The sequence below is a fragment of the Typha latifolia genome, chromosome 2 (assembly GCF_019914945.1).
Source record: "Typha latifolia isolate L0001 chromosome 2, TyphaL0001v2, whole genome shotgun sequence".
In the NCBI taxonomy this organism is placed as follows: Eukaryota; Viridiplantae; Streptophyta; class Magnoliopsida; order Poales; family Typhaceae; genus Typha; species Typha latifolia.
The window spans coordinates 13,247,834-13,267,748 of NC_133087.1; the positions used below are offsets into that span (position 1 = coordinate 13,247,834).

General features: G+C 34.5%; 1 protein-coding gene across 5 annotated transcripts; it reads right to left on the minus strand.

Annotated features, from left to right (window-relative positions):
* Positions 1-302: 302 nt before the first annotated feature.
* Positions 303-15,765, minus strand: LOC140781819 (probable histone acetyltransferase HAC-like 3). 5 transcript variants are annotated; one of them, XR_012107747.1, is made up of 19 exons: positions 15,485-15,765; positions 14,380-14,548; positions 13,277-13,385; positions 12,744-12,867; positions 12,624-12,665; positions 12,177-12,545; positions 10,664-12,063; positions 8,738-9,043; positions 8,386-8,661; positions 7,501-7,629; positions 7,167-7,367; positions 6,855-6,997; positions 6,494-6,767; positions 3,569-3,708; positions 2,313-2,391; positions 2,184-2,235; positions 1,843-1,947; positions 833-1,044; positions 303-745 (listed from the first exon to the last, which is right to left on the minus strand). XR_012107747.1 is itself a non-coding variant. In XM_073128060.1 (18 exons), exons 2-18 carry the CDS (start codon positions 14,475-14,477, stop codon positions 694-696), a joined length of 4,347 nt encoding a protein of 1,448 aa, XP_072984161.1. In that variant the 5' UTR covers positions 14,478-14,524; positions 15,485-15,763; the 3' UTR covers positions 303-693. The 5 variants fall into 5 exon arrangements, 4 of the variants coding, with proteins under 4 accessions (XP_072984161.1, XP_072984160.1, XP_072984159.1 ...); XM_073128060.1 differs by having other exon boundaries at positions 1,843-2,235; positions 14,380-14,524; positions 15,485-15,763; XM_073128059.1 differs by having other exon boundaries at positions 1,843-2,235; positions 14,380-14,543; positions 15,485-15,763.
* Positions 15,766-19,915: the final 4,150 nt, after the last annotated feature.

Here is a 19,915-nt window from a genome sequence, read left to right on the forward strand (position 1 = left end):
AACATGTATGTAAATAGTGAAATGACATCCTGCTGCATTATGAGAAGCGACATTACAAGATACTTGTAAAGAGAATGGGTTTCTCAATCCGAGATCAACTATTGATGCTTCTTAGAAAGCAGACATTTCATGATCCTCATGAGAAAAAAGAAAAAGAAAAAGCAGAACAGAAGAGGTTTAAACGGATGTGTAAGGAAAAGCGTGATATATGGTCTGATCTTAATATATATACATATATGCTCGGTCAAAAGCCACACTTCGGGCACTTTTCTCATATCTGATGATGATTGTTTACAGTATGATTTTGGAGAAAATTGTCAAGCATTTTATTGATGCAACCATCCTTACAGCAGCTCAAGATTTATTGACCGAACAAAAAAAAAATGATACATGATACCTCTCTCTCTCCCTCCCTCTCTATCTACAAAAAAATACTATCAACACATATATATATATATGTTGTTGGAACTCTAATGTACACATTGAGACAAACTGATTATTCTACCCTCGAAAATATCTTCTTGCAATCTCATTCTATACGATGCTCCTTTGCTGATGTTATTAAATGATTATAATGAATCACCAACCAATCTTTTTGTTTCAGTACTATTCAAGAATAACTGCACAATGAGTTAAACACTAGTGCCTGAGATAAAACACTACTCTGGTTCCTCATCCTCCTGATCTCCAGCTTTACCGGGGGCCTAAATGCTTTCGGCTTTTTATCATAAATTCCTTCAAGTCCCTAAAAGCATAGGAAACCATCAACCACCTCTTCGAGAAGGTAATTATAATAAGAGAGCAAAATCAGAATCCAAAAATGCATACTTACTTGCACCGTGGCACACGGCATTCAAAGTCCTTGCAACCACTGGCGTGGACTTGCAGCATATACCACATCCTATGACATCTTATGCAACCTCCAGTTTTGCGGGTCTTGCATAGTATACCATGTCTGAAGAGTACTTTGAACTTGTAACAAAATGAATAGGTGCAAGAACAATTATTACATTTTGAAGCATGTACCATGACATCAAGGCCATCCTGTTTCCAGAATAGGTACATTGTTAGATAGGTAGAGAAGGCTACATCTTATAGCAAGCATAGATATGAATAACAACTAGAACAAATTAAATGGTGAAATTTTAGGAAACTTTAAAATATTCTGTGCTACAGAAGAGGAATATCTTATATATAATGTGAAGAAAATTTCAGACAATGATTCAATATATAGACATAAGAATTAGAGTTAAAAAAAACTAAAAATATGTAGCAGAACAAGTCAGGAAAATAAATTTTCCAGATAATCAGGCAAAATTGCCAACACATGATATCTTTACTTCCTTCGTGTATATCAAAGAGTTCCATCTTCCAGTTTACTCCTCCCAATACTTAACCCTCGCCCACAGGCCACAACATATACATAATCACTACATTTTGCTAGTCACACCAATAAAAGATCACCTTAACATAGAGATGAAACGGAGAAATCAAGACTTAAACTACAGTAGTGTCCTATGTATATGAAAGGTAGGTTTAAAGCTTGCATCGTGCCCATGAAAGAATACACAAAGCGCATATAGGAAGGGTAAACAAATACACACACTCAACTGAAGATACAGAAAGGGATATATGAATATCATGATAACTTGGTTAGACAGGATTTTCATCATTTATTGAAAACCAATTTTCTTGCCATATCATCTCAAATAAAGAAATGTTAGGGAAACCATGCAGCAACCTGTTGCATAGATTTCCCAACTTCATCACAGGTTTGTCAATATAAGAAATAGAAAACCCCAGAAAGATATGCAATATCTTAAATGGAGAATAAGGCAGAACCTGTAGAGTTAAATTTTGTTGGTTCCCATTGTTTGGATATACACAACGATCAGCAATGCTAGCAGTACTCATCAACTTATGACTATGGCAGGCTTCTCCTTTCCGCTGATAGCAAGAATCACATAAAGCAAATTCAGGGCAGGTTGTGCATTGCCATGCTTGAGATGGATTAATGTCAATGTGGCAGAAATAACAGCAGGGTTTTGAATCAGGTCCACATGGAGCATGCAAATGATAAAGAATCATCATTGTTGAGTGTTTTGCCCGGCGAAGGGTATCAAATTGGTATTGCTTGCTTTGGCAGAGGCCAAGGAAATCAGTTCTACTGTCAAAAAACTCACTCTCTATTGTTTTATCTCCATCATCCGTCTCCGGCAGATCTTCCTTCTCAACCTGATAAATTCAAAATTAGGAAAAATATCGAAACCAAATGACAGCATGGAAAACAGAGGTTTGGTACTTATACTTACTTGTTGGAAATGATGTTTTTCCTTTAAATTAACTGGGTGTTTCTCATTCTGCTTGAGGTTCTCCTCCTTAATGTGGCACCTTAATTGAATAGAAAACCAATAATATGGACACAGAAAAAGAGATGACCAAAATTATAGAATCTCACAGCAATTTGTGAAGACCACGATATGCAGAGGTTGAAACATCAGTTTAAGAAATAAATGCTCCTAGAAGTTAATAACTAACATGTTCAGGCTATGTTTCTTCAAAATCCATCACCACACAATCCAAAAAATCAACAGAAAAAGGAGAAAAATGCAAACAAATTTATATCATACTTACACAGTGTTGAGAGCTTTTCTTGAATAGCAATAAATCATAAATATATAAAGATTTAAACCACATGTTCTGCCCGTGCTAACTGATCTTCCAATCCAAATCATCTTAGATACATTACATACTAAAAACTTATGCCAATGAAATGCATAAATCTGAAAATCATTTGCAATTGGTGGTTAAGCCGCTGGAAAATTCCATCTGGTTAATGCATATGCAGTACGCAGATGCATATGCGGGTGTGTTTAATCTAAGGAATAAATATTCAGAGTAGTATGATTTCTATATGAAAATGATCATCAAAATCCTATCCACAAAGAAAATGATATCCATGATCCTATAATTACTCATACCAACAACAAAAAATTTCCAACCATAATGATAAGCATGATACCTATGTAAATGTGATAGCTTATCACAACCGAGATCTGATCCTAGAATTGTGGGACCTTACAAACCTGTATGATCTTAAGATTCAGATAACAATCATAGAAAATATCAAATCAGTCTTGGATCTGGTTGCTTGCAATCCAGATCTCTTAGAATTATAGAATTCCAGTTCATGAGCTGAGCCCTAGGTTTCTTCCCAACGCAATTTAATCCTTTTTGTAAGTCTGGCTGATCTTAGGTGTTCTTTTCAATCAAACAGAAAGAAATTTCCGGTTCACTTTCAGACTGTTTTTGCTAAATTTATTATTTAAGAGATGCTCCTATCTATGTTTGATCTCTTTATAGAGAAATCTTCTTTACGTCAAACCTTTACCCTACAATCTATGCACCACCAAGCACTAGGCGTTCTAGGCAGCATATCTTCTGTCAACATCTTGCCGCCACAGAAAAGACTAATAGAGTTAACCAAACATCACAGATGTAGAAAAGAATCATGATCATGAAAATTAAATATATAAGATCAGAACACTGACAGACAACAGTTACTTACTGGTCACAGAGCTGAAAATTTTTGCAGCTAGTGCAGATCCATCTTTTCCCAGATTCAATAGGGTGGCAGCAATGTTTGCAGGTATGCTGCAGATATACCATAATCAAATCTTCCTTCATTGGCCGAATTTTGTCTCCAAGCTGAAAATTTTCACGTAAAAGGGGGAAAAATTAGCAGTCTTTATGGTAATAAGTTTAAATGAAATCAAGTACATCATGCTGAATTAAAAACTAATACTCTCAAAGTGAAAAGCACTGTTTTGAAAAGCGGAAAAGGCGGCCATCATGACGGGGTGGTGCACCGGCCGCCCCGCCATGTTGAAAGGCGGCCAAGCGCCTTGGCGAGCTGCCTAGGCGCTAAATAGTACTAGGTGGGCCGCTTAGCCCGACTTGGCGAGCTAGCGCTTCGGTCCACCAAATCGAGATGCGGTTATTAGTGAGCGGGTCGGGTTTTATAGCGGATCGGGTTTAATAAAACTAACCAATTTAGAGGAGTTAATTGCTAATTACTTTATGAATTATTGAATTAAGATTACAGAGAAGAGATTTTTTTTCACTGTCATGCATTATTAATTGGAGGAATTTCTAATTGCCTGCTATTTAAGTATATAATTTCTAATTAGAGGATTTTGAAATGTGATTTATGTGAATAAACTAGAGTTAGTAAATAGATATCTCAGTTATTCAGTTATCACTAATAAGCAATTAGCCAATGTGATTATGTTATTTAGTGTTTTGGTTTAGTGCACTATTAAAATTTATATATCTATTATACTTATTTATTTATTTATATTAAAAATGCTAGACCGCCTTGTCGCTCGCCTTCTGCCTAGGCGGTGGGGTGACCGCCTGCCACCCGCGGCCGCTTTTTAAAACATTGGTGAAAAGTTAGTCTAACAAATAACAAGAAAGCCAACAATAAAATGAATAAACAAAATATTATATTTAAGAAAAGCTATCCAAAATGATATTACTGACATAAGAGATAAAGTTAATGGAGATTATGGTTTGAGGGGATTCTAAATGGTAACTATGGGGAAGAGAAACAAGGAGATACAGAGAAAACATAAACAATAGAATAACTACAAACTTAATGATGTGGTCTAGGATAAGAAACATGTCGGTATAAACAAAGATAAAGAGGTATGTAGATCCATGCCCAAGAAAAGAAAGGCCTCAATGAATCTCTTCTTGTAGGTACCTTTTCTAGCATGCCTAGATCAATAAAACAGGGGGGAATGACTTATCAAACTGTGAGAAAAAAAGATACTGCCCACGTGGGTTGTGGGTTAAAAGAACCCAATCCACCTAGATTGTGAGGTACAAGAGAAAGTGTGGAATGAAAGGGGAGGAGAAAAGAGATATAACATGGAATCCACCATAAAGAAAAAGAGAGAAAAGGAGGAGATACAAATGGAATTTTCTACCAGAATAATTTTTTTTTTCAATTTTCCATGATAATTCTCTTCATTTTGAGATTCCTCTCAGCCCAATATAAAGAGATGAGGAGATTACATCAAACCACAATCTAAATGAATCATAATCTTTCCCTATTTTAATCTATAATAAAGCTAGGATTCTATTAAATTCAAGATCAACCATATCATAACAAAAGTAATCCTAAAACAAACTAACAATCAAATCTTCTTCTAAATTTTAAGAGTTTTGACTAAATAAGAATTCTAGAAATAAATCATTTTCAATTAAAATACATCCAAAATAAATAAGAACATAAAAAATACTAAGGTTCAAGTATAAGAATCGGGATCAGGAACGACCGTCTAAAAAAACAATACATATCGGTGGTATCGACCGGTTTGTATTTTAAAATATTTAAAATACAAAAAATTCTAAAATGTTTAAATAATAATAATAATAATATATAAATATAAATTATTCATATGTAAATCTATAAATCAAAAAATAAATATTATTTTCTTAATTTTTCTCTCTTTCTACCACTCACACTCTCTCTCCCTCATATAAATTTAAAAAAATTTACTCTCCCTTGCTAGCTCTCTCTTATCACCTCTCTCCCACTACCTCTCTCTCCTACTACCACTCCCTCTCCCTTACCGACTCCCCTCTCATTAACTCTCTCTTTCTCTCTCACCGACTCCCTTCTCTCTCATCGACTCCCTTCTCTCAATCTCTCTCTCCGATTTTCTCTCCTCTCTCTTTCCCACTGATTCTCCCTCTCCCTCACCAACTCCCTTCTCCCTCGATCTCTCCCTTTCCGATGCTTCTCCGACGAGGTATTTTCTCCTTTTCTCACTCCCTCTGACGAGCTCTTTATCTCTCTCACTCTCCTCTCTTGCTCTTATTTTTCTTACTCTCCTCCCTCTCTTTCTCCCTTTCTCTCTCCTGATTTCAGTCGGTTTTGATCGATGCGGCCAATTCCAAACCAAAACGGATCGGGTATCGGCCAATCTAGCTAATACCAAGCCGAAACCAGTCATTGGACTGGTTTTAGCTCTAGATTGGGATCAATCAAAACTTGGAACCATGAAAAATACTGAGCCAGAAAGTTTTCAATCATGTTTATATTAATATATCAAATACGAAAGACCAACATCAATAAATGCCAAGGTTCTAAAACACTGTAAGTAGTAAACGGGTAGACAAAGGGTCATGTAATGCCTAGGCACTAGGTGGGAGCTTTAGCAAACTCCCATGATTTAAGACATTTTAAAATAAGCAAATAAAAAAATAATAGTTGAATTAAAAGTTGCAATTAGTACATACAATCTAAAAATTATTCTTATTAAGAACCATACTAGGCCATAAGGATCCAATTTATCAACATCTACAATGATTTTGAATTTCAAAGTCACATTTGAGTATATCCCGTCTAAGGCCACATACTTACACCAGACAGATTCTAAAGAAAAGGAAAATGACTAAACAGCGTGTAAGAGAAAATTACCTTATGCATAAGTAAAACATCCCTAATATTTCCTATAACAGAATCACGTTTTGCAGCCCTTAGGACTCTGTCATTTACTGGCTTCCGCCCTTCATCTTCTTCCTCAAGGAGTTTCTCTGCTTCCCCAGGCCAGTAATCATTTTCACAATATGGCAAGCGTGCTGCAGTAACCTTGAGCTTACATTCGCTTGTAGGTAGGAAAAACCAGTCATATAGATTTGTGCGCTCTGCAATAACATTTTGCTTGATAGCCTTATTGACCATTGTTTGATACCTACAGTTGGTTTAAACATGAATAATGCAAATAAGATGGTGCAATAAAAGTTACTGATAGATCAGCAAGTCTATTAGCAAGACCTACCAGTCACGAAGTTTGTCTGACTTCGGCATCTTTTGTGTTGTAGGATGGCAATAGAGAATATAATCATCACGCTTAATAGACGGGCAAACCCATAAGGAGCAGCTAGTGAAACCTCGTTTTTTGCAGTAATCCAGGTACCCTATCTAGACAAACAAAGATAAGGAAGAAAAATTAATTCTTCTTAAAATAGAGCTTTGCAAATAATGAAATAGATGCAGGAAATTAACAATTAAATCAAAATAAAATATTTGTATTTATATAGTTACAATCTGGATGATAAATAATTTACCATAAGGTAATACTGAGTCATACCAAAATTTCATGATACACAAAGGTTCGTAGAGCCTCTCCACTAGCAGCTTTTATTTCAGGCCTGAAGTACCTTACGGAATCTATGTATGAGAGATAAACATGCCTTTGATTGGGTAATGCAGATTTTGAACCATATTCTTGAACATACATTGCAAAAAGACAAACATCTGCACCTTCAATCTTCTGAAAGAGCAGAATGGCCTGTAACAGAAAAGAGTGAACCCAGAAATAAGAATGAGCTAGCAAGAATCAATGACTTTCTTTGAGCACATAATGTCAGTATAAGGGGCGAGATCTAACAAAATCCAAGATAATATCTAAAAAAAGCCTTTACCTTTGACTTGTAAGGAAATTCTGTAGGATATTTTTCCTCCTTTAGAACATTATGAAGAAGTGGTTTCACTTTGAATATTCTCTCAATTGATGAAACAACTCTGACAGTAAGACCTTCAGCTGCTACCACCTGAAATTTGAGGAGAAAATAAATTCAATAAAGTAAATGGGTTCAGTAAGATCTTCATGTCGTATCCACTACTAATAATTACAGATTGGTATATAAGTTCAAACAAATTAATAACTATAATCAGATAAATAGAATCTTAGCTTACTATTACATATAAGTCCAATCAACATATATGGTTACATTCGAATAAAAGAAATGTCTCTCATTTGTAGTAGTGATCATCTGATCCAAAGTTCTATACACATATTTATATTCCTTGTATTCATAGATAAACATATAAAAACACCAATTGCATCATATAAATGTATGCATATGTATGTGCACATACAGATTAACTGATATCCGTATGTAAATGAATTAGCTTTGCTGCAGAAGCTACAAAATAATCTTCAGCAGACAATTTTTAAGGAATCAAAAGATAGTACAACTATTTAAGAAGGAGACACCTTATAATTCCCGTCTTTAATTTTCATCTCTCAACAAGAATCAGGTCAACCAATAAATTGACTCCTTGACAACAGTTACCACAAGCTATATTAAGTAATGGAAACAATGTATCCAGTAGCTAAACAACTGTAATTCTACCCATCAGTTTGCATCATGCCCACTTACCTGTGGAGTTGAACTTCTTTTTATTAGCAAAATTGCTAAAAGAACCATGTTTCTATAATTGATTGACAAAGGGAATTGCTTATTCCATGTATTTTATATGCCTGCAGAAGTCGTAGAGAAGCATTTGAAAAGTCAAAGATTTACCTCATCAATATTCTTCCCCAAGGTACTTGCTCTTTTTTCTCTGTCCTGCATAAGATGGCTGAAAAGCCACTGCTCAATATGGTCGCTCAGCATAGTTCTTGGTAACTCATTTGCCCCAAGAATCTTACTGGATTCTAAGGGAACACGCTCTCTGCTCTCTATCTCTTTTAAGAAGCAATTTGGACAAGTATAATCTGCTTGTGCCTCCTTTCTCATCCCGTTGAAAAGAGCACAAATTTGGTGTTGCCAAGCTTTGCACTTATCACATTGGACCCACTGGAAAATGCAGTGACAGATAAATATATTTAATGATAAACATTATCATAAGCATCATATGATATAGAAAACTGACCCATTCCGATTCAGCATCAGTTTCCCCGTAGTTCCACCTCTTCTCCAAGTTAACCTTTCGGACACCACCCAAAGCAAACTTCATAGTCTCTCCAGAACTGTTGTAACAGTTGCCACAGAAAGATACTGAATCACTTCCATCTGCGCCTTTGACATAATAGACACCCTTAGGATTAATTTGTTTAGAACATGATGCACAAAATCTTGGAGGAGTTTCAAAAAGGAGCTTCTCCATTCCACATAAACTGCATGTATTCTGATCTCTCAAGTGGTCCAACCCTTCGGATTGTTCAACCTTTGCCTTTTTCTGAAAGAATACATAACAAAAGAAGAAAAAAAACATAAATCTCATTTATAACAATCAATGACAATCATATATATAGCTAATCCAACAAAAGCATTGACATCTCTGAAGGTTTTGAAATCAGAAAAAATAGCAGGTTTAACATGCCAATGAATCCTAATCCAACAATTCTTCTCAGGTACAGGAAAAATATTGGTAATAATAATTTTGGACTAAACAAAGCGTTCACATGCACGTCTCTTCGGAGACATCCAATTAAAAAAGTATTCACATGCACAGGATCATTGGAAGAGAAAAGGAGAAGAAATTACAGTTCAGCTTGATGTCCTCGTTCCTGGTAAAGCATTCATCAGTGCATATTGATTTATTTGAAAAGTGACTAGCAGTGCTGGATTATTTAAAATAATGTAAACAATCAAGAAGAAAAAAATTTACTATCCATAGGTTGAGATGACTTGAGCTGCCCAGCCTTAGCCTCCCATGTCATGGCACTCTTGAGAAGAGAAAGGGATACAGAGTAACATCAAGAGAGGGTGGATCATCTTCACTGACCGGATGGAGAGAGAACTGGTGGACGAGAGAACCGAAATGTTTTACGATACATGAGATTCAAGTTAAGTGAATCGGATTGGGTTCATGCTTAGTGAGGATACAATCCAGGCCTGACTCAACCTGATTCACTTACATTCTCCCACCGTCATTATCAAGTGAAAGTCGAAAATCAAAATTCAGATGAAAGAGGTTATGGGATGATGAATAATGATTACTTCTCTTCAGAAAATGATGAAACACAATGATTCTCATGCGTGCAAAATGCATTATAACACTTAAATACTCTATCAGATATTTCCAATCTTATCACCTAAATCTTTAGCTACTATAAAGATATCAAATTTTATGTAAACATATCTGGACACTTTTTGGTTAAAATAAATATAAATACGAGTAACACATAACAAAGGTAGACATGGCTACCTCCTCACCCCCTCCTGCTTTATGAGAAACTTATTATTCATTTACTGGACTGCCATGTAAATCTAAATGTCCTTTTTCATTCTCTCAACCAGCCTAGAAATCTAATAGAGCTCACTGCAACTAGACATTTCTTTCCAAAGAAACTCAACTAGGAAATTTTTCTCTATCAAAAGCAAGGTTTTGAAAGAGTGTAGGCGGGAGACGGACGATAACGGATCATGTAATGCCCAAGCGCTAGATAGGAGCCCAAAATTCAAGACAGTTAAAAGATAAACAAATAAATTAAAGAATAGTTAGAGAAAAAGTTAGAATTAATACCTATAATCTAAACATTATCTTAATCCATTCTTGTAAGAACTATACTAAGCTATTAGAATTCATTAATTCATCAACAAGTACTATAATTTTGATTTTTAGAGTCAATTTACATACTAAAATAAGATGCTAGTCACCTAGGCAGGACCAATCGGAGCCTAGTTATATTCTATCTAAGGCAGGAGACTAGGCGTTAAGATAAAAGTTTTTTAAAACAATGATAAAAAGAAAAACTTGTTTAGACTACCTCTTTTTAAGGGCAAAACTTATCATAAATATAAATTTAAATAAGAACAAGAAATTTTGATCCATCTTTAAAAACTACTGGCTAACCTGACCAGTGCACTGCTTGAGACTTCTGATGTGTTCCCTAAGGATCTCAGGAGTAAATGTATCAAGTAAGGAAGCACTTTTTGAATTCGGCTTTCCCATCTCTGTTCCTCTAACCAATGAAATGACAGCTGATGATGGATGAACCTTGGATTCCTCTTCCATCACGACACAACCGGCCTTATTTTGTATGTTATGCTCACTTTGTGCAGCAACCTCTGTTAATCCAATACAGTTCACAACAGGCAGCACATTAGTAGCCACTTCTGACTCAACTTCAAGTACAGAACGATTCGCACAACTCTCGACTAGGGAAGTTGATAATACAACTGGTTCTATAATCTGCGAGCTCGAATTAGCAAAAGAATCCTTCTTATCATATGCATGATGAACCACTCTGGAAGGACTTGTGTTGTTAAGGACATGGGCTGACACCTGAGAAGACTTGTTTTGATTAAAATGAGCGAGAATGGGATGCTCCACCTTCCTACGTTTTGCTTGATGTTCTTTATACTCTGGTTTATCAGATGTAGGCAAAACAGTCTCCCTCACAGCGGTGTTAGATGTCTCATAAGAAAACTTCTGCAGTTCTACCCTAACAGGACTACAAATAACACATGCAATCTCATGGCAATGTCTGTAGTGATCAGATAGCTTCTTGGTTTTCAAACATTTTATCTTGCAGCCAGAGTCGTCACAAGTCATGATGTGCCTAAGAATCTTTTTCATACTAGTGCAACATGTGACTGTGCATTCTAGAAGGGAGCAGTTGATAGCATGCTCATGCAGAAATAGAATCTTGTGTTCCTCAGCATATTGTGTAGCATCTGTTTTCGTTCCAAATTGAACAGCATCTAACACATTGTCATCAACAGAAAGCTGAACGGAAGAGGATTCATCTGCAGAAAGCTGATGTGGCCGGACAGTAACATTTTGCAATTTCAGATGGTCAAGTTGTTCCTCATTTGGTACAATGTAATCCATCTCAGCAGATCCTATGAGATTGTCTCCTGACTGCAGCTGGTATAAACTCCTATTTTCAACAATCACATTTTGCTGCTGAAGAAATCGATTCTTTTGCATAGTCTTACTATCATTAGATTGATTGCATAGTTGGAAATTTTCAGTTGGTCGCGTAGCTTGCAGATAGTGTGTGTGTTCCAAACCATGTGAGTTGGCACCTATTCTGGAAATTTTATCAAGGCCGACAGATTCTGATAGCAGTTCTACAGACTTTTCTAGACCAGAAAAAGAAACCACTGTAGGAGATCTGGGTCTCATGTTTGAGTTCAAGTTAAATGTGCCCATATATTTAGAATTCCCACTTGAACCAAGTGCTGATGAAGCTATTTTGAACATCTCAGATGCAGATTCTTGGCGACCAAACATCAGATGTGTATCATCTGCCAAATAGAGTCCAAAATCAGATCATGAAATCAAGTCCACCTAATCAGTTGAGATGTTGCTTAAGTTCTAAATTGGCTGAAACTAGCAATGGATAGCTAAGAGATCTTACCATCTGGAAGGGACTCTACATAGCAGCTATGTGCTACTTCAACACAATTTGCTTCCGGATTTCTTCTGGTAATATCAATAATGGCATTATGTTCATCAGCATTTCCACTAGAAGCCAACTGATACATGCCAGGGCTCCCGCTACCACCAATACCATGTGAAACATGACTCCTGCTGAATCCGATATACTGAGCTGGCAACATTACCTTGATATCATTGGAAGTCCTATGTCCTGTGATAAATTCAACTGATCTAGGGACCTGATGAGTAATATTTGTCCCTGGTATGCTCTCCGGTCCATGCATAACTCTACCAGCTGAAGCAAGAGGAAAGCTAGCAACCACCCGGTGGTGTTGATTAGGCCCATATCCTGCAAAAAGGCCAACATAGATAATTAAAAAAAATTCTAGAACATAGTCTAACAAGAGTTTGAATCAGTAGAACTTACTTTGAGAAGCAGACAACTCAGCATCAAAAAAGGAGCTGTTAGCTGATTCAGATACCACATTAGTATAGTTCATTCTTGAAGATGTGTTAACAAGCAAAGGGGCTAGTATCTAAGACTTACATGTTGGTGAAGAAATTGACTGAGAAACATGGCAGGATGCATCTTTACTCTCAGAAACAGATCCAAAATCATGGATCAAAGTACCTATCCTAGCTTCAAGGGTACTCAAATCCATGTAATGTACCTGACATTAGGAAAATATATGTGAAGATAATATGACACATGAAACTATGCAAAGAAACAAATTAGTAAATCTGGCACTCCTTAAGACAACTGTATCGGGAGCACCATATGAAAGCGGTAAAATGTCAAAAGATAAGTATAACGCTAACCAATTAAACTATTTATTATCTTATTACAATCACATTAACCCCCTTTATCTTCAGAATGCAAGTTTCTCCAATTTTTCTTTGCATCCTTACACTTTCTAACTCTCAAGAAGTAAAATATAGCTACAAACTCCGGAAATCAAACGGGACAAGAATACAATAAAAGTAAATCCAAAAGTGCAGGCATAGGTTTATAAAATGTTGGTTCAGATTCAACAATGTACAACAGATGGTAGTACAAAACAGAAAAAAGACATAATATACCTTTGACGGAGATACAGCATAGAGTTTTTCATCCAAAGCTCTAACAAGAAACTCTTTAAAATCCAGATCCAACTGACGGAACTTTTCTTCCCTGCTTAAATACCTTGAACTGCAGAAGGAAAAGGCTTACAGGAAATTGAAGCATAAAATTAATTCAAAAGAGATGTGAACTATTATAAATAAACTTATTCCAAAGCTTGGAAGTAATAAACAAGATAGAAAGGTAAACAAACAGCTATGTTCTTTTTCTAGCAAGTGGAATCAATATATTTCTCCTGTTATTACTTATTAGACAACTACCACAATGCAGCTGCAAAAAAGGATTGCGTGAATTCCAGTAGATAACAATGCCATGCAGTTTGTGAGCAAATGGACCTTTGCCCTTTAAACTAAAGAATATGGAGACTATCAATGAAGCACGGACACAGACATGGGACACGGCGACACAGCAAATTTTGAAAAAATAGGACACCAACAGGGCATAGGACACGGCGAAATAAATAAATAAATAAAATATATATAATTATTGATACATCTAAAGAAAAAGTTTATCGCAACCGCTCGTTCGTCGAGGTGAGGATTTAGGGCTGAGAGAGTAAGAGATTTCCTCCAAGGGGTAGGGCTTAGAAATTAATTTTGGGTTTGGATTTGGATTAATAAAAAGGACCCAATCCTGAACCATTAACACTGATATCAATCTTGCCGTGTCCCCCCCGTGTCCCCGTCGTGTCCCTCCCGTGTCCTGCAGTGTGCCCCTGTGTCCAATATTTTTTTATGTTTTTTTAATTAATGATACTTCAGACACGTGTCCGAAGCGTGCCCGACACAGACACCTCCCCCTAGGAGAGGTGTCCGAACTTCATAGGAGACTATCAACCATGAATTTAGTGATCTCGTGAAGAACAGGTAACTTAATGACAGATGGCAAGCCATCACGTACTAAATTCAAGAACTGGTCAAGTACATAACAATAAAGGGAAGATAAGGAATATCGTACCAGAAAATACCCAATATTTGTTGCATATAATTAGAAGCAAAGGTAGAACGACAACATATGATATCCTTAGGGAAAATTGATTTAGGAAATAAGAAAATTTACTTACATATTGTTCCTTATAATTGCACGAACTTCAGAAGAATCAGGATTCATATCCCACAACCGAAGAATATCTTCTCCATCTTGCACTGGAGGCGGAAGCATACTGCTTTGATTCTGCAAATGCTTGACAGGCTGCCCACGCAAAATCTCTGCCATCACAATTTCATTCTTACCTAAGATGCACAATTCAATATATTAATATGTGGGTCAAATTCTTTGGTCAATAGGAACTGCCATAAAGCAAAATAATTAAGCGGCCAATGCATATAATTGTGCATTGTATAAAGCATACATATCTAGATATTACTTGTGTAAACAAAGGGATACAGATATTTGTTTGGTAATAGCTGGATTTCAAATGGATACAATTATACAAATAGAAATCAGTGATTGATCAAACATTAAATCAATCAGAATACATTTTTAATATTAAATGAATGTAAATCAAATAAGTTATTACTTATCCTTTGTGACTAATATGCTAGACTGATCCTATCAATCAACCTTTGTCTTTGAAGTTCAACATCAGTAGAGAAATGCTAGCAAAATTTAGTTAAGTATTGTTTATGGTTTTGTCTTTTTGACTATTTGAAGTTTCCTTTCTATAACCGTAGTTAGTAAACAAACAGAATAAAAATATCAACTACGAAATGCAACAAGAATCTACATTTACATCCTGTTTTTTTTTTATACTCTTATGGACCTCAAATATTGAAAAAGTTCTACAGTTTGAGAAAAGAAAAAAAAAAATACTTTCTAATGAAAGCCTTGCTTTCAAATAACTATTTAAACTAACCCAGTCTGTCCTTAGGCCTAATTCCATGCTCTATCTCTCCAGACCCAAATTATCAAAGGAATTCATGTGTCTAATTGAAGTAAACAGTTATTGTTGGTATTCATAAATTTGGCACACTACATAGTGTGGGCTACTAGCATTAACCAGAAATAACAAAAAAAGACACATAATTCACGTAAATTTCTACGACAATACAAAACAAAAGAACTAAAATTTCCTACAACTCCTCCATAAGCACATTACGGGCACGCAAGAATTTGTACCCATATAAAGACATCAAGAAACAGGGTTTACTGAGCCAATAAACGCTTACAGGCAATGGCGGAGATTGGGAACGAAGCGCCACAAGAATTAGGATTTGGGCGTGGCGGAGGATAATTAGGGTTAGGGTTTTGGGGGGAGGGGGCGGTCTGGACTCAGAAGTAGGGGTGAGAACGGATCGGATTGGTTTTCTCTGGAGTTATGAAATAGGAATGAGATCGCCGGAACGGAGGGTATTAACTAGAGTTAGGGTTTCGGCTACTAATTTGAAAAACGGATCGGATTGGTGTTGCTGGAGTTGGGGAAGAGGAAGAGTAGGAAATCGATTGATTGGCGGAGCGGAGGATGATTAGGATTAGGGTTTCGGGTCGTCTACTCGCACTTACGGGTGAAAATGGTTCGGATGCGTATTAGATCCGGTTGAAGCGGAGCAGATCAAGGTGTTTGGTTTGTGGATCGGGTCGGATCTAATTAAGATAATTAAAATACGACCCGTTTATTAAGGGGACTAAATGGGCTATATTAGTTAAAAGGATTAGTCGAGTTGATAGGGTTAGATAAAATTATTTGAATTTATATAAATTATTATTGAATTGAGATGGCCTTAATAAAATACTTTACTAAATAATAAATCAGCAAATAAAATTTCTAGTTATATGCTAACTAAAATATATAAAAATTATATTTTTATTTTTGTGTACACAAAATTTAATATATTTTATCTCCATGTAAATTGGATTAAAAAAAAACACTATACCCAATATAAAAAATATATATTATCTACTTGAAGTAGACTACTGAAACAAAAAAAATTTCAAATTCAAATTGAAGTAGGTCATCTCCTTATAAGTGGTCCAATCCAACACTTCAAACTAGAATCACCATTAGTGCATAATAGAGATAGTGAAATGTCTTAAATAAATTTATATTATTGTTAGATATTTAATTAATCTAAAATTTTAATTTATTAGATAATAAATTGATAATTTATATTATGGCTTTAATGGACCATGAATAGATAACAAGATGTGTGATATATTAGATAAAAATGTGTTATTGAGATTTAAACTCATGACTTATAAAAAAAAATAGTTCAGATATCATGTTAGATAATTAGTTAATCCAAAAGCTTAATAGAATGACAATGTATATCATGTCTTTAATAGTAATGACAAACAAATATTAGGAGCTTACTAATATAAAATCCATTTAATTAACTTTATCTTATGATATATGAAAAATCTTACAATGAGTGTGTTAGGAAATGGATCACATTTAGATCTTTACGATTCAATTTGTAGCAACCTTGTTTCTTATGATTGGTTCTTTGATTTCAGTGACTCTTGAAATTGATCGTTTCGTTTCTTTGACCTGACCATTAAAACGTAGTTCTTTTATATATGATCTAGATACATAGAGTTGAGAGCAATTCTACACGTCCCATCCAAAGTCAGAATGTGATCTCCAATTAACTCCAAAAGATGATTAAAAGAGATGATAGATAACTACCAAAGATTAGGTTAAAATCTCCTTAAATATCTCTTCCAAATAAAATAGAATGTTCTCTACGAAGTATGCATATTTGAGAAAAAATTTGAGTCTAAAGCATGGTTCTGGTTTGATTAGGGGTCGAAGTGGTGTGTTCCTTCGATAACAAGAGTTCAATCTCACCTTGGAAAAAATAAGAAGTAAAAAAAAAAGTTTACATAGATACTTGCGTTGATGTTCAAATGGGATTTGTTTGAAAAATTCACACATATAATATTTGGTTAGTTGAATGATTCTCATCCCACTATAATATAATCAATTTGAGTCTAATGCAATTTCCTAATCTATTGGAGATTTTTATAGTTAGTTAAGAAATTAACTATTATCCGTAATGAATAGGATACGATAAGGATAAAAAAAAAATTATAATGATAAAAGATCTAACCCCTTCCTCATCTATAAATAGAGCTCACATCCCATAGTGACTTATTCCATTTGGTGAGGTAGATAAAAGAGAGGAATCTTAGAAGCTCCTAGTGCATGGAGATCCAAGATGCCAAGATGATTACTTTTGTTTAAAAAAATTAGCATGTTGACATGTAATTCTCCAATCTTGATAAAATATTTTAGAGTTATATATATTTTAAGTAAATTTGCATATATCAACTTACCTTTTAGTGAAATTATGATTTACACCCTATATTTTCAATAATTACAAATCAAGTCCAATAATTTAGAGCATAGGTACAGAAAACACCATGAGTTAGATTTCAACTAATACTAAGAGAATATTTCTAAAATAACTAAAATGCTCCTAATATATAGGTTATGTTTAGTTTAGATGGGTCTAATTAGATTGGGTTGAGTTAGTGTAGGTTGGATAAGTATAACTTGGTTGAGAGTATTTTTGTAATCTTTTTAGTATAGTTAACTTAACCCAGATATTTGGTTAAATTTAACTAACAGATCTAATAACATAGTATTTTCTTTACATATTCGCTAAATTGTAGAGCTCGATTTACAAATAATAAAAATATAAAATATAAATTATAATTTCGTTAAAAGGCGGGGTGTCATATGCAAATTTTTAACCAAATATTTTATTTACAAGGGGTTAAGTGATTTTGAACATAAATATAGGATGGTAAAATATATTTAACCAAATATTTTATTGACCTAATAGCTTGAGCTTTTAGGTTGAGTTAGATTCTAAAGTTTTTTATTAAACTCTATTTCATTTAGATTAGGATTCTACTATCTCCACCCAACAAGACCAAAATTTGTGAGTTTAAATTCAATCTTCCACTTCAATATTCCCAATTAAACATCTCATAACTTGTGCATAAATAAAATTTTATTTTTAAGGCACAATTTGCTAATTAAATAAATACAAATAAAACTTTATTGTACATCAAATGCAATTAAGTTGAATCAAGCAAGCATTATGACTAAGATAAAAGGGTTAACTTTTTGATTAAGTTTAAAGGTGGAGTTAAGCAACATCCTTTGTGCATAGGAGTTGATGCCAACTCCAAGTCCTCATTTTCCTTCAAAGCTTCCTGTGAGAAAGGAAATATCCTCCTCAACTCCATTTTCACACTATCTAGTGAGTATCCATGAAGTCCAATCTATTCTAATGTCGGCTATCTCATTAATTTATCCATATCTTTTTGCCGACATTTGACTAGATCATTTCTCTTTTTTTTTTCTTTTTCTCCCTTAATTCATGGCAGTAGAAGAATTAACAAGATTGTTGTTGACTTTTATCTCTCTCTCTTTCTTTCATCTATAGCAAAGGTGGACTTGGAATTATCTCTTCTAATGGCTACTTATGATATATTTTCTTTCATAAAAGGGTTTAGAGTTTATACTTAATATTATTTTTTTCTGCAACATTCTCCCAAATTATGCCTCGAAAAAAAAATGTGTGCAACTTTACACTTATTTATGTGGAGATTATTTCTGCAACGCGAATTCATTCTCAAATGTATGATATATATATATATATATTGATCTATTTGAAACTTAAGGTTTTAGGTTAGTTTGTTATGTGCATGTAATTTTGATTTAAATAATTAGAATTTTTTTAAATATTGTATTTGTTTAGCAAAATTCAAACTCATGAACTCAGAATCTCACTCTGATACTAAGTTAACTTACCAATTACTTTAGAAACTTTGAGTACAGACAAATATAATTTTAAATTTAATATTCTAACATTAAAATTTTCTAATTTGATTTGTTATCAAATTTTCTAATTTGACTTTTTAGCTATGATAATAGTGAGAGGGTTGAAAAATAGAGGGAAAAAATTTGGCCCAAAAATATCTTCTTAAGCTCTCTCTCTCTCTGTATATATATATAATAATCTCAAATAGATCTTAAAAGTAAGTTGGACTTTTGACTCGACTAGTCGATTTATTGTACATCCGGAGGACTTTATGGATAGATATAGATATATATCTTATCCTTTTCAACAATTATTTCAAGAATTTGTACTTTGTCACTTTTAGTTATAACTTATCGCACGCGTAGAAAAGGAGTACTACTCGTTGTTGACATTTGACTACTAATATCTAATGGATCACATATTCACATTTTATCTAGGGAGTTTTTGACTAATAAGTTATGTCTGATACTAACACAATCCGTTGAAAACGTTTTCATATTCAAGGAACACCACTCATACAATCTAGTCTAAAAAATTTTACTATGACAAATCGTAGAGAATCTCTAGAAAAAAAATATCGAAGAAGGTGATATCAGATTGAAAACCATCCACTTTTTTATGGAGTCTCGACTATGAAAGTCGATTGCAGATGTCTGAACATCAACTAGAAACCCAAGTAAAGCATCCACTCAGAGAAGGTGATATCAAATTGAAAGCATCCACTTTGTTATGGAGTCCTGACTATGAAAGCCGATGCAAATGTCTAAACATCAACTAGAAACCCAAGTAAAAGCCATCGTTTACTTCTTCTCTTCTCTCTCTTTC